General features: G+C 33.3%; 1 protein-coding gene across 2 annotated transcripts; it reads left to right on the top strand.

Moving 5' to 3' along the window:
- The first annotated feature begins 1,311 nt into the window (after positions 1-1,311).
- LOC137826739 (uncharacterized) lies at positions 1,312-14,275 on the top strand. 2 transcript variants are annotated; one of them, XM_068632871.2, is made up of 10 exons: positions 1,312-1,886; positions 3,995-7,045; positions 7,230-7,463; positions 7,574-8,293; positions 8,441-9,253; positions 9,630-10,340; positions 10,429-11,253; positions 11,770-12,504; positions 12,626-13,445; positions 13,756-14,275. In XM_068632871.2, the coding sequence occupies exons 2-10, from the start codon at positions 4,058-4,060 to the stop codon at positions 13,821-13,823; spliced, it is 7,914 nt and encodes a 2,637-aa protein (XP_068488972.1). In that variant the 5' UTR covers positions 1,312-1,886; positions 3,995-4,057; the 3' UTR covers positions 13,824-14,275. The 2 variants fall into 2 exon arrangements, 1 of the variants encoding a protein (XP_068488972.1); XR_016514624.1 differs by lacking the exons at positions 12,626-13,445; positions 13,756-14,275 and having other exon boundaries at positions 10,429-11,052; positions 11,150-11,253; positions 11,770-11,907.
- The last annotated feature ends 235 nt before the right edge of the window (positions 14,276-14,510 follow it).

The following is a 14,510-nucleotide window of genomic DNA, read 5'->3' as shown; positions in this document are numbered from 1 at the left end:
TATTAATAAATGATTTTTAAATTAATATCTAATTAACTACTTAGATTTTATTTTTTAATTTCTAAAATAATCTTTATTTAATGATTTTTTAAATAATAAAAATAATATTTTTTTATTTTTTTATTTTTCTTTCAATGACGAAGTTGGTTCTACTCGTCATTAATTCTTAATTTATAACGAATTTATTTAACAGTCATCGTTAAAATAATTTTGTCAATAACGATGACGCCCTTTGTTAAAAACGACTTGTTTTTAATGATATAGATCAACGATAATTCAAACTATTTTAAATATTATTTTTAACCTTTTTTAAAAATTATTTCTACAGTAATAAATGGATTAATTTATTTTTAAACTCTTTTCAGATATAGTCTAGAAAAAATACTTAGAAATGAAAAATATTTTCATAATTTGAATGTTAATCTATTAATTAATGTTTTCAATTGAATAAATTAAATATATCCATAGAATGTTTACCTTTGTCTTTCTTTCAAAATTCATCCCAAATTCTATCAATGTTTAAAAAAAGAGTTTAAAGTTTTCAAGAATGTTAAAATAGAGACAAAACAAGAATTCTCATTATATTATTTTATTTCTTCTATATGTTCAGTGGGATTTTTAATTCAAATTCTTTCATTGAGAAATATAAATATAAGTTTGGATTATCCTTGCTAGGTTCAACAAACGGTATTACACAGTTACATATGACCTACATGTTTTGTTTCTACTTTTTTCTTATAGATTAAAGTTTTTTAAGTCCTAACACACCTGCTTCTGACGTAGGCATAATTATAGTGACATTAAATAGAGATAACAACCAGAATATGTTGACATAAAAAACAATGAGTGTGACAACTATTGCCACCATAATACTTGTGGTTATGTTAGGTAGAATAAAAAAAATTCATATTTTAAGTGTTATTTATGGAAATAAAATTGATGAAGTAGAGAAGACATGAAAGAATATTGATTTTAAAATATCATCAATGAAGGTTAATGAATGACTGATTTATCGAAACAAAAATTGCCAATGATTCCTAAATCAAGAAATACGAAAATAAAAAGTTCTCTTCGTTTTAGATTTTGAAAGTTAACTTTTATAAATTTAAATGAGCACTTCTGTAATTATTGGAAAGTCTATAGTTAAATCAATAAAAATACATTAGTTTAACATATTATTTGATTTCTGGACACATATCCATAGTCAACATTGAATGGTATATTTTAAAGTATGGAAAGGACAAAATGAAGAAAAAGTTATAGATTTGCAATGAGAACAATAGATATGATAATAAAAACACAAACACATGAAAAATAAAAAAATAGATAAAAAATAAGACAAAGAAATAATGCAGGCCTTGCATGAAGTTCTCCTTCTCAGAAGGTTTTTTAATGACAGCAGAATTATTTTTTATGGATATTCCTTCTTCTCTTTCTTCTGAATTTGAGAAGACAAACACATGTCACTGCACATTATTTCCTTTTCTTTATTTATTCTGCATCAGATCCACACACAGCTACATCCATTCTCCTTCATTTTTCCTATCAGATTCATCCTCAACGTTAACCCCTCAAACACTATCACTCACCTTTTTTCCTCTTCTTCTGCTTCAAACAGCAACTTCATCATCAAACCCCACATAACCAACCCCTTCTATTCTACCTTCTCTTTCTTGTTCAATTTAGTTTGCTCATAAGAAAGAAAAAAAAACAAAAAACTCTCCCTTCACACACACATATATACAAAGTTGCAGGCTTATGCTACAGAGTTTTGTTAATGGTGTAGCTGACATGACACCTGAAGATGCTATGAGCTCCAGTGCTTGAATGAACCAACTGCACTCACCCTGTCAACTACAAATCACGTGCAGCAGTGAATCACTCAGGTAAAATATCTCATACACTTCTTTTCTTTTTCTTTTTCCTATCTCTTCTGCAACTATCTCATTCACTTATTTAGATCGACCATGGATATATTTCAACAATGATAAGTTTTTTTTTTTTACTTTTTGATTCATAAATGGGTTCAATCATTGCATATCATCAACTACTTTTATTATTTTAAACACCATACATCTCTAATCAACAACTCTAAAATCTTTACGGAATTAATTTCACAAATAACCTCACATCTATTTTTTTTATCAGCAAAATAACCTCACATCTATATTTCATCAACATCAATCTACCCCCTTAGTGAATTATTTATTTTGAATTATATTAAACCTTTTTTAAAAGATAATAAAAAGTGTTTGTTAATAGTTGATAGGAAAAATCCATCTTTAGGATCGCTGGTGGGGTGGGGGCGTAAGCATAGAATAGCCTAGGACCCTTCGACCCTCTACTTTAATTTCATTGTTGTTGTCTAATTTACTTTATTTTAATTAATTAGTTAATGCAAACTTTATTTCTCTTCTTTCCAGTTGCATTCCTTTTTTTATCTTATAAGTTGAATGCTTTTTTATCCATTTTTATTTTTACTCTTTGCCAAATATTATTTATTTAATTCCCTTCATTTAAATTAGGATTAATATTGAAATTAATTTTTTATGGATACATTTCTAATTTAAGAATAAATATGTCAGAGAATAGGAAAGACGTTTCATTTTTCTAGAATTATTGTATTGTGTGCACCTATGATTTGTTTGTAAATATATTTGTGTAATATAATAAGGAGTATCTACCCTTTTACACAACTCGAAATATACAGAGTCTAAAATCTATAAATACTGTAGTTTCATAGTAACAGAAGTTGCAGTAAATATTAGTAGTATGTACCCTTGACTCAGCATACCCTTAGGTTATTACTGCATTTTGACATTTATGCATTGATGACCATCATTAGTGGACTATACATTGACAAATAAAAAAAATGAAGGAAGGTGAACATCCCCTTCTTGTTCAGAAATATTTTCCTCAAAAGATCAGTGCACATGTTCTGGTTGTATGTGAGTTTCATCATAACAACTTGATTCTGTGTTTTTAGGTTAATGAGTCCACCTTCATTTTTGTGTTTACATATTTTACTCCATTTAGTCGTGACCAAAGCTCTAGTGTCTCTACTTCCTGTCCAAATAAAGTTTCTAATGTTTCTTTCCTTGATAAGATTAACGGGCCATTTATAGATTTTGAAAGAATACTGCACCGTCCCTCCAATCACTGAATTAACGAGTTGTATTCTTCCCATCATACTTAGCATTCTCCCCTTCCAATTTGGAGCTAGGCTATGGCCTTGTTTTTAATATCTTGGAAGTATTTGTTTTGGACACTCCTTGAAAGATAGGCACTCCAAGGTAGTTAAATGGCAGATTCCCCCTTACAAATCCTGTTTTTCTGTATTAGAGTATTGCATCGTTGAAGAGATGCTTTGTTGCCAACGAAGAAGCTGCTTTTTTCAGAGTTAACCAGTTGACGAGAGGCAAGACCATAGTTATACAGAGTATTTGAGAGCCCACAGAGATTTTTTAGCCCCTCTATAGAAAACGAAAATTTCATCCGTGTATAGCATGTGAAAAGGTATGGTTGTACCTGCAGGACTGAGCATGTATTTGATTTTCCCATCTTGGAAACCTTGCTGCAGAGCCCTACTCAAACTCTCTTTAGCCAGACAGAACAACAGAGGTGACAATGGGTTGCCCTGCCTTACCCCTTTTGAGCAGCTGAAGAAGTTGATCCATTGACTTACTGAAATCTTAGCCGATCTCAGGATGGTGGTTATCCAGCTGCAAAAGCAAGTGATGAAGTCAAAACTATAACATTAGTTCCAGTCTATAGAGTCAAAAACTTTTATGATATCCACTTTAAGAGCTTTTTAAAACATTTACACCTTTAAAGTCTTTATATTGTGGTACTATTTCTATATTTTCTAGTTTCTAGGATTTCTTTGATGAACTTTTTAGAAGTTTGCATTAGCTGTTATCAATTATATTTTGTTAGTGTTTATGCATTGATTCCCTTATAAGTCATAAATTTTGAAATTTTTCATTTCTATCAGAAAAAAGGTAGCCCTAGTAGAAACCAATAAAGGAAAGGAGAAGGTCTCAATTGTCAAGGGAGCATGGAAGTAGTTGTCTCTACAGCGACTGAAAATGCACTGCAAATTGCAGTACGTGTAGTGAAACGACAGTTGAGCTACTTTTTTAATTACAATGACAAATTTGAAGAGGTTAAATGTCACATTGAGATGTTGGATAATACTAGGAAAAGGATACAACATCAAGTTGATAATGCCGAAATGAATGCGGAAGAAATTGAAGATGACGTTCAACATTGCTTAAAACAGTTGGATGAGAAGATAAAAAAGTATGAACTTTTTATTCGTGATGAACAACATTCGAAGACAAGATGTTCCATTGGTTTCTTTCCAAATAACTTGTCGTTGAGGTATCGATTGGGCAGAAATGCTACAAAGATGGCAGAGGAAATGAAAGTGGAAGAACTTTGGAATAAAAGGTTTGATGAAGTTTCCTATCGAGTACTCCCATCCATTAATGCTGCTTTGACAAACATTAGCTATGAAAGCTTTGCATCAAGAACAAAAACTATGGATATGTTTATGCAAGCCCTGGAAGACTCTACAGTTAATATGATTGGCCTTTATGGTGTTGGTGGTGTGGGTAAGACAACTTTAGTAAAAGAAGTTGCTAAGAAAGCTCAAGAAAAGAAGTTGTTCAATGTGGTGGTTATGGCAAATATAACAAGAAATCCTAACATCACAAAAATTCAAGGACAAATTGCTGAGATGTTAGGAATGAGATTGGAAGAGGAAAGTGAGATTGTAAGAGCAGATCGCATTCGAAAGAGGTTAATGAAAGAAAAGGAGAACACCCTTATAATCCTTGATGATCTGTGGGAAGGGTTGGACTTGAATAGATTGGGTATTCCATATAGTGATGAAGATGATGGAAGCCAACAGGATGTTAATGATATATCTGATTCTGGTGATAAGATGGAAAAAGAAGAGTTATCTTCCGATTTCAATAACATGACAGAAGAGAAGTTATCTGATGATCACAAAAGATGCAAAATTCTTCTAACATCTAGAAGAAAACAAGTATTGTGTAATCAAATGGATGTGCAGGAGAGATCAACTTTCTCTGTTGGAGTCCTTAATGAAAATGAGGCAAAGACTTTGCTTAAGAAACTGGCTGGAATACACGTTCAAAATTTTGCGTATGATGAGAAAGCCATTGAAATTGCAAGAATGTGTGATGGGTTGCCTATAGCATTAGTTTCCATAGGAAGGGCACTAAAGAATAAAAGCTCCCTTGTATGGGAGGATGTTTATCAACAAATGAAAAAGCAAAATTTTACAGAAGGGCACGAACCTATTGAGTTCTCTATAAAGCTGAGTTATGATCATCTAAAAAATGAGCAGCTCAAGTGTATTTTTTTACATTGTGCAAGAATGGGAAATGATGCTTTGGTTATGGACTTGGTGAAGTTTTGTATTGGTTTGGGTTTAATACAAGGAGTCCACACAATTAGAGAAGTGAGGAACAAAGTAAATATGTTAATAGAAGAGCTAAAAGAATCAAGTTTGGTGGGGGAAAGTTACTCTAGCGACCGCTTCAACATGCATGACATTGTGCGTGATGTTGCTATTTCAATATCATCCAAAGAAAAGCACATGTTTTTCATGAAAAATGGCATACTCGATGAGTGGCCTCACAAACATGAACTTGAGAGGTACACTGCAATTTTTTTACACTCTTGTTATATCATTGATGATCTTCCTGGGAGTATGTATTGTCCTAGACTTGAAGTCTTACATATTGACAATAAAGATCACCTTTTGAAAATACCAGACGACTTTTTCAAAGACATGATTGAACTCAGAGTTTTGATATTGACTGCTTTCAATTTGCCATGTTTACCTTCTTCAATTATATGCTTAACGAAACTAAGAATGCTTAATCTGGAGAGGTGCACTCTGGGACAGGACTTATCACTCATTGGAGAGTTAAAGAAACTACGAATTCTTACTCTTTCAGGATCCAACATTCAAATTTTTCCCCTTGAATTTGGGAAACTAGATAAACTGCAACTTCTTGACTTAAGTAATTGCTTTAAACTAAGTGTTATACCTTCCAATGTAATATCAAGGATGAACATTTTGGAAGAATTTTATATGAGAGACAGCATGATACTATGGGAGACCGAGAAGAATATTCAAAGTCAAAATGCTAGTCTTTCTGAGTTGAGGCACTTGAATCAGTTACGAAACCTAGACTTACACATTCAGAATGTTGCCCAAGTTCCACAGAACTTATATTTTGATAAGTTTGATAGCTACAAGATTGTCATTGGTGAATTTGACATGCTCGCAGAGGGAGAATTCAAAATCCCTGACAAGTATGAAGTGGTGAAACTTTTGGTATTGAACCTAAAAGAAGGTATTGACATTCATTCTGAAACATGGGTTAAAATGTTGTTTAAAAGTGTTGAATATTTGTTGTTGGGAGAACTCATTGATGTTGATGATGTTTTCTATGAGTTAAATGTCGAAGGATTTCTGAAATTGAAACATTTATCCATTGTAAACAATTTTGGCCTTCAATATATTATCAACTCAGTGGAACAGTTCCACCCTTTATTGGCTTTTCCCAAATTGGAGTCGTTGTATCTTTACAAACTTTATAATTTGGAGAAAATATGCAACAATAAACTTCTTGAGGCCTCTTTCTCCAGATTAAAAACCATTAAGATTAAATCATGTGACAAATTGGAAAACCTTTTCCCATTTTCCATAGTCAGACTCCTCACCATGCTTGAAAAAATTGAAGTCTGTGGCTGTGATTCTTTGAAGGACATAGTTTCTGTTGAAAGACAAACCCCTGCTAACAGTGATGACAATATCGAGTTTCCTCAGTTACGACTTTTAACATTAAAATCTTTATCTACATTTACTTGTTTCTATACCAATGATAAGATGCCTTGTAGTGCACAATCATTGGAAGACATTGGGCAAAACAGGAACAAAGATATTATCACTGAAGTTGAGCAAGATGGCACCAAATTTTGTCTTTCACTCTTCAGCGAAAAGGTAATGTAAAACATTACAAAAAATATGTATCCTCTTCTACCCTTTACAATCTTTAATTTAATTTTGCATGTTAAACCTTTAAAGAAGTAAAAGTTCATGCTCATTCAAGTCTTGCCATTTGCCTAGGACAAATCAAATTTTGAAAATCAAAATCTTATTTTTGAGAAATTAATTGTTCTTACAGGTTTCAATTCCAAAACTAGAATGGTTGGAGTTGTCCTCGATCAACATCCAGAAGATATGGAGGGACCAATCTCAGCATTGTTTTCAAAATTTGCTTACATTAAATGTGATAGATTGTGGTAATTTGAAATATTTACTGTCATTCTCCATGGCTGGACGTTTGGTGAACCTCCAAAGCTTTTCTGTCAGTGAATGTGAAATGATGGAGGATATATTTTGTCCGGAAGTGGTTGAGGTGTGTGTATTCATTTAGTATTGAGTTTGATTCTTACTATCATTTGTTGTTTAATTGCATTTTTGTTGAGGTCTTCTGATTGTTCATCTAACTACAAAATTTTACTGTAGGGGAATATCGATAATGTTTTTCCTAAGTTGAAGAAAATGGAGATCATGTGCATGGAAAAACTCAATACCATTTGGCAACCCCATATCGGTCTTCATTCCTTTTGCAGTTTAGACTCTTTGATAATAAGAGAGTGCCACAAACTTGTAACAATTTTTCCTAGTTTTATGGAGCAAAGATTTCAGAGTCTTCAAAGCTTGACCATAACTAATTGCAAGTCAGTGGAAAACATATTTGACTTTGCAATGATTCCACAAACATGCGATAGAAATGAAACAAACTTGCATAAAATAGTTCTACAAGGGCTGCCAAATTTAGTGAGCGTGTGGAAGGATGACACCTGTGAAATACTTAAATATAATAATCTGCAAAGCGTAACAGTTGATGGGAGTCCATATTTAAAAAATCTCTTTCCACTTTCTGTTGCCAATGACCTAGAAAAACTGGAATTTCTTGATGTACGAAACTGCAAGGCAATGAAAGAGATTGTTGCTTGGGACCAAGGTTCAAATGAAAATGCTATCATCACCTTTAAGTTTCCTCGTCTAAACAATGTATCGTTACAATCATTATTTGAACTTGTGAGTTTCTACGGGGGAACTCATACTTTGGAGTGGCCATCATTGAAGAAATTGTTTATACTAAGATGTGGTAAGCTGGAAGGGATCACTACAGAAATCTCAAACTCACAAGTGAAGCCAATTGTTTTGGCTACAGAAAAGGTAGATAACAGAAAGCGTGAATTAAGAACCTATTGAAGGATTGAGAATATATAGGTTTTTTATTTCTTGTAAAATATTTCATATTAAATATCTTGGCAAAAAATATGGTTCCAAATATGCTAATGACTTTATTTATATACTTTTCAGGTGATATACAACCTGGAATATTTGGCGATGAGCTTCAGAGAAGGAGAGTGGTTGCAGAATTACATTGTTAATGTTCACAGAATGCACAATCTGCAATCACTTGTGTTGCATGGGTTGAAGAATGTTGAAATTCTCTTTTGGTTTCTTCATAGACTTCCCAATTTGAAAAGGTTAACATTGGGATTTTGTCACTTCAAAACGATTTGGGCTCCTGCAAGTCTCATTTCACATGAAAAAATAGGAGTTGTTTTGCAACTTAAAGAGTTGGAATTAAAAAGCATTTGGTCTCTAGAGGAGATTGGCTTTGAGCATGAGGTGCTTCTTCAAAGGGTTGAACGCTTAATCATTCAACGATGTACAAAATTGACATATTTGGCGTCATCCTCAATATCTTTCAGTTTCTTAACATATTTAGAAGTGGTGAATTGTATGATGAGGAATTTAGTGACATGCTCAACTGCTAAAACATTGGTTCAACTCAGAACGATGAAAGTAAGTTCCTGCCCAATGATTGTGGAAATCGTTGCAGAAAATGGAGAGGAAGAAGTACAAGAGATTGAGTTTCAACAATTAAGATCCTTAGAATTGGTTTCTCTAAAAAATCTCACAAGTTTCTTGAGTGCTGATAAGTGTGACTTAAAATTTCCACTACTGGAAAATTTAGTAGTGAGTGAATGCCCTAAAATGACGAAATTCTCTCAAGTTCAAAGTGCTCCAAACATACAAAAAGTACATGTTGTAGCCGGAGAAAAAGACAAATGGTATTGGGAAGGTGATTTGAATGCAACTCTCCAAAAACATTTCACTCATCAGGTACGGATCATGTAATTAATTTCCATCTACTTATAATTATTTTTCATTGCATTTAAAACTTTGGTAACAAAATATTCTACATGATAACTTCGATAGTGAAAAACATATATAAATTGTATGCTGTAGCATTTATGTGTAAAATGATATGACGCATGCCATTTGTACAGATTTAGTAAGACTGATTCTACTTTAAGTTGATCGGTCAACGTTTTCTGATTAGTTGTATATAATCAAGTCTGATTAGATGTCCAAAATTCTAGAATAATTGTATGTGGAATACCAAAATAGACTTTACTTTTTCAAGCAAACTTCATTAATTTTTCTTGTACATAATTTCCATAATACACTTTTAATAATGAGATTCTTGGCTTCTAAGGTGTCTTTTGAGTATTCAAAGCATATGAAGTTAGAGGATTATCCTGAGATGAAGGAAGTTCGCTACGACAAACTTGTTTTTCCAGACAATTTCTTTGGCAGGTTAAAGAAATTAGAATTTGATGCAGCATGTAAAAGAGAGATTGTAATTCCATCTCATGTACTACCTTACTTGAAGAACTTAGAAGAATTGAATGTAGAGAGCTGCAAACCAGCAAGGATAATATTTGACATAGATGACAGTGAGACCAAGACTAAGGGAATAGTCTTTGGTTTGAAAAGGCTTTCTTTAAAAGGCTTGTCAAATATGAAATGTGTATGGAACAAAAACCCCCGAGGAATAGTCAATTTTCCCAATTTAGAAGAAGTTTTTGTAGATGATTGTGGAACCTTAGTAACATTGTTCCCTTCAACCCTTGCCACAAATCTTGGGAAGCTTAAGACACTTACAATACATAAGTGTTGCAAGTTGGTAGAAATTGTTGAAAAGAAAGAGGAGAAGGAAGATGGAACAACTGAAATGTTTGAATTCCCTTGTTTGTCCAAGTTGTTTCTTTGGAATTTGCCACTTCTTATTTGCTTTTATCCTGGACAACACCATCTCAAATGCCCTATATTAGAAAGTTTACATGTGGCCTATTGTCGTAAGTTGAAACTATTCACATCAGAATTTCATCATAGTCTACAGCACCCCATGTTCTCGATTGAAGAGGTGACAAAGGATTAGTTATTAATGTTTCCATTTCCTTTTTCTTTTCATCATTTTCCTCTTTCTAATTGAACTCATTTGATTTTGCTAGGTTGTTCCCAAACTGAAGGAAGTGATACTCAATGAGCAAAACATTCTCTTGTTGAAGGATGGACATTCACCAGACCTCCTTCACAAACTAAACTATCTTGGTCTTGCGTTTGAAGATTGTGACAATAAGAAAGACACTTTGTCTTTTGATTTCCTTCTCAAGGTAACCAATTTAGAACATCTTTCTTTGAGGCGATGCTTTGGTCTAAAGGAGATATTTCCCTCTCAAAAACTTGATGATCATTATGGATTACTAGCTGGATTGAAAAAATTAAGCATGCTTAAACTTCTTGAGTTAGAGTCTATAGGGTTAGATCACCCTTGGGTAAAGCCATACACCGAAAAGCTTCACGTATTAGGACTTATTATGTGCCCTCGTTTAGAGAGATTAGTGAATTGTGCTACATCTTTCATCAGTCTGAAGCAGTTGGTTGTGAGGGACTGTAAAAGAATGAAGTATCTATTCACATTTTCGACGGCCAAAAGTTTGGTGAAGCTTGAAACTCTACGTGTAGAGAATTGTGAGTCAATAAAAGAGATAACAGCAAAAGAAGATGAAGATGGTTGTGATGAGATCATATTTGGACGGCTCACAAAATTATGGCTGTATTCCCTACCAGAGCTGGTAAGCTTTTATTCAGGGAATGCTACTTTGCAATTTTCATCTCTGCAAATAGTGAGGCTATTTAAATGTCCCAATATGAAAACTTTCTCTGAAGCAGACACAAAGGCTCCAATGTTATATGGAATTAAGTCTTCAATAAATTCTGATTTAACCTTCCATTCGGATCTCAACATGACCACTGAAACTTTGTTCCACCAGAAGGTAAGGAATTTATTATCCAAATTCAGTTGTAAGTACTTTTATTTTAGATCTTTTTGTCAAATAACAGTATTAACCGATGAGATATCAGTAAGAATTTTTGAAAAAACAGTTTGATGTAATTTTTACAAACTGCCATTAGTCCTTCATTTCAGAAGTAACTTTGTTTTATTATAGGTTAATTCATTTTTCTTTTGTTCTTCGCTCCTTCCTTTTTCCCATTATATTCTTAGTTCACATCTTCTTTTTGCCTTTTTCTTTCTTTAGATGTTCATTACATTTTATACTCTTTATTTACTAATTTCATTAATTTTATTTCACTCTGTATTTGTGCATTCTAAATTTTATTTTAAAATATATAAATTAAACAAATATATATATATATATAAATTAAACTCACAATTTATTTAAAAAACGATAGAAAAATGAATTTTAATACGAGATTATTAAATATATGTAAATTAATTATGCATATGAGGCTTGCCAATTATTCTGACATTGAGTTTTGTGACTTTTAAGGGTTTTTTCGAATACACAAAGCATAAGATTGTAGTGGATTATCTTGAGATGAGGGGATTTGGACCCGTTAAATATCCAGGCAAATTCTTTGGTAGTTTAAAGAAATTGGAATTTGATGGAGCAAGTAAAGGAGATACTGTGATTCCATATAATCTACTTTCTCACTTGAAGAGCTTAGAAGAATTGAATGTACATAGCTCCGATGAGGTTCAGGTAATATTTGGTATGGATGATAGCCAAGCCAAGACCAAAGATACAGTCTTTCATTTGAAAAAACTTACTTTAAAAGACTTATCAAATTTGAAATGTGTATTGAACAAAACTCCCCAAGGAAGTGTCAGCTTTCCCAATTTGCATGAACTGTCTGTTGATGGTTGTGGAAGCTTGGTAACACTGTTCGCCAACAATCTTGAAAAGCTTAAGACTCTTGAAATGCAGAGGTGTGACAAGTTGGTAGAAATTGTTGGAAAGGAAGATGCAATAGAAAATGGAACAACTGAAATATTAATCTTTGAATTCCCCTGTTTGTACTCCCTAACTCTTCATAACCTAACACATCTGAGTTGCTTTTATCCTGCAAAACACCATCTAGAATGCCCCAATTTAGAAGTCTTACATGTGGCCTACTGTCCCAAGATGAAGCTATTCACATTAGAAATTCATCATAGTCACAAAGAAGCAGCTACAGAGGCTTCTATAAGCTGGCTACAACAGCCTCTATTCATGGTTGAAAAGGTGACAGCATTAAGTAGATTCCTCTTTTCCAATATTTGTGATTTTCATTGTATATGTTTCAGCTTTCCTCCTTCTAACTTCCACCATCATTTTCTTTTGAATTGGTTTGGCTTGAATCTAGGTTGTTCCCAAACTTGAGGCACTGACTCTCAACGAGGAAAACATGATGTTGTTGAGCGATACACATGTGCCACAAGACTACCTCTCCAAATTAAAAATTCTCCGGCTATGCTTTGAGGATGATAAAAATGAGAAACATACTTTGCCTTTTGAATTCCTGCACAAGGTACCTAATTTAGAGCATTTTCGAGTGCAAGGATGCTTTGGTGTGAAGGAGATATTTCCCTCTCAGAAATTGGAAGTTCATGATGGAATTCCCGCGTCACTGAATGGATTAACCCTATTTGAGCTAAATGAGCTTGAGTCAATAGGGTTGGAGCACCCATGGGTAAGTCCATACTCTGAAAAGCTTCAACTTTTAAATGTTATCAGATGCCCTCGGTTGGAAAAATTAGGGTGTGGTGCAATGTCTTTCATCAATCTGAAAGAGTTGTGGGTGAAGGACTGTGGTAGAATGGAGTATTTATTCACATTTGAAACTGCAAAAAGTTTGGGGCAACTTGAGACCCTAATTATAAAGAATTGTGAATCAATCAAAGAAATAGCAAGAAAAGAAGATGAAGAAGATTGTGATGAGATCACATTTACAAGACTGACAACATTAAGGTTGTGTTCCTTACCTCGACTACAAAGCTTTTTATCAGGGAAGACCACTCTGCAATTTTCATGTTTGAAAAAAGCTAATGTAATTGATTGCCCCAATATGAAAACTTTATCTGAAGGAGTACTGAATGCGCCAAGGTTTTTGGGAATTGAAACGTCATCGGAGGATTCTGACTCATTCCTCCATAATGATCTTCCAGAGGTTGCTTCAAATAGAGGTGAGGAACTCATTATCTACATTCAACTGTTTCATATTTTTTTCATATGCTAAATTGTAGTTTTAGTCTCTTTTAATTTTTCGTCTTCTTATTATTTTATTTTTACATTTAAAGTAATTAAACCATTTTTTGGTGGTATTTAAAATGAATGTGTCAGGTTATGTATTCAAAATGTAGTAATACACATGCATAAGCATTCATTTTAGCATTATATGAAATAAGTGAAACTTTTGTTTTGATTAAGGATGATTACAAGCACACCTCCGGAAATATTAACATGCTAAGCTCTTCAAATTAATTTTTTTATCAGCAAAACATTCTGTGCTTGGAAGACTTGCCGCGTTGTACAGGCAAAAAAGTAGGCGCAGAAAAGAGTAATTGGAAGCAAGCAAAGGGATATGAGTATTCTTTACTCCTGCAGACTTGACACTTCAAAGAACCAAAGATACAGGAGCAGATATGAAACCCATTACTCTTCCTTTGAAGAAACTGATTCTGAATGTGGAAATTTTGGTAGAGTCTGAAGCAGCCTTTGGGAGAGAAACTAAACAGTTCAATTTCCATTGTCTGATCACCTTTACACTTTGGGAATTGCCAGAGCTCAAGTATTTCTACCCTGGAAAAAACTCTCTAGAATGGCCAATGTTATCACATCTAGATATATATCATTGTTAAGCTGAATCTGTTTAGAACTGAGTGAAGTTGCAGATGTGGAGGATCAACTTGGTTTAGATTGATCAGCAAGGCTTTTTTTAGGAAAAATGTGTTCTTATTTACCGTTTCTAACACACCATTAATATAGTAGTGATGGCATGGATTACACCTTTTATTATCTTGGCTGTGGAATAGTCCTTCCTAATATATATATTTTTTATCAAGTAAAGAGAAATATCATATAATAGGGAACAAGAAGTACCGAAATTACACAGAAACAAGGATACACCTTATGGTTAGACAGAAAACATAATAAATAAACAAAATAAGCTCACAAACACCATGCCACACTCTACAGTTAATATTACTGCTGTAATGCTCATCACCAACATCCCCCAAGTCAAGACAAGA

This window comes from Phaseolus vulgaris, chromosome 8 (assembly GCF_051622355.1).
Source record: "Phaseolus vulgaris cultivar YP4 chromosome 8, ASM5162235v1, whole genome shotgun sequence".
NCBI classification, from domain to species: domain Eukaryota; kingdom Viridiplantae; phylum Streptophyta; class Magnoliopsida; order Fabales; family Fabaceae; genus Phaseolus; species Phaseolus vulgaris.
The sequence above is the reverse complement of the archived record's forward strand: the minus strand, read 5'-3'. Positions and strand labels throughout refer to the sequence as shown.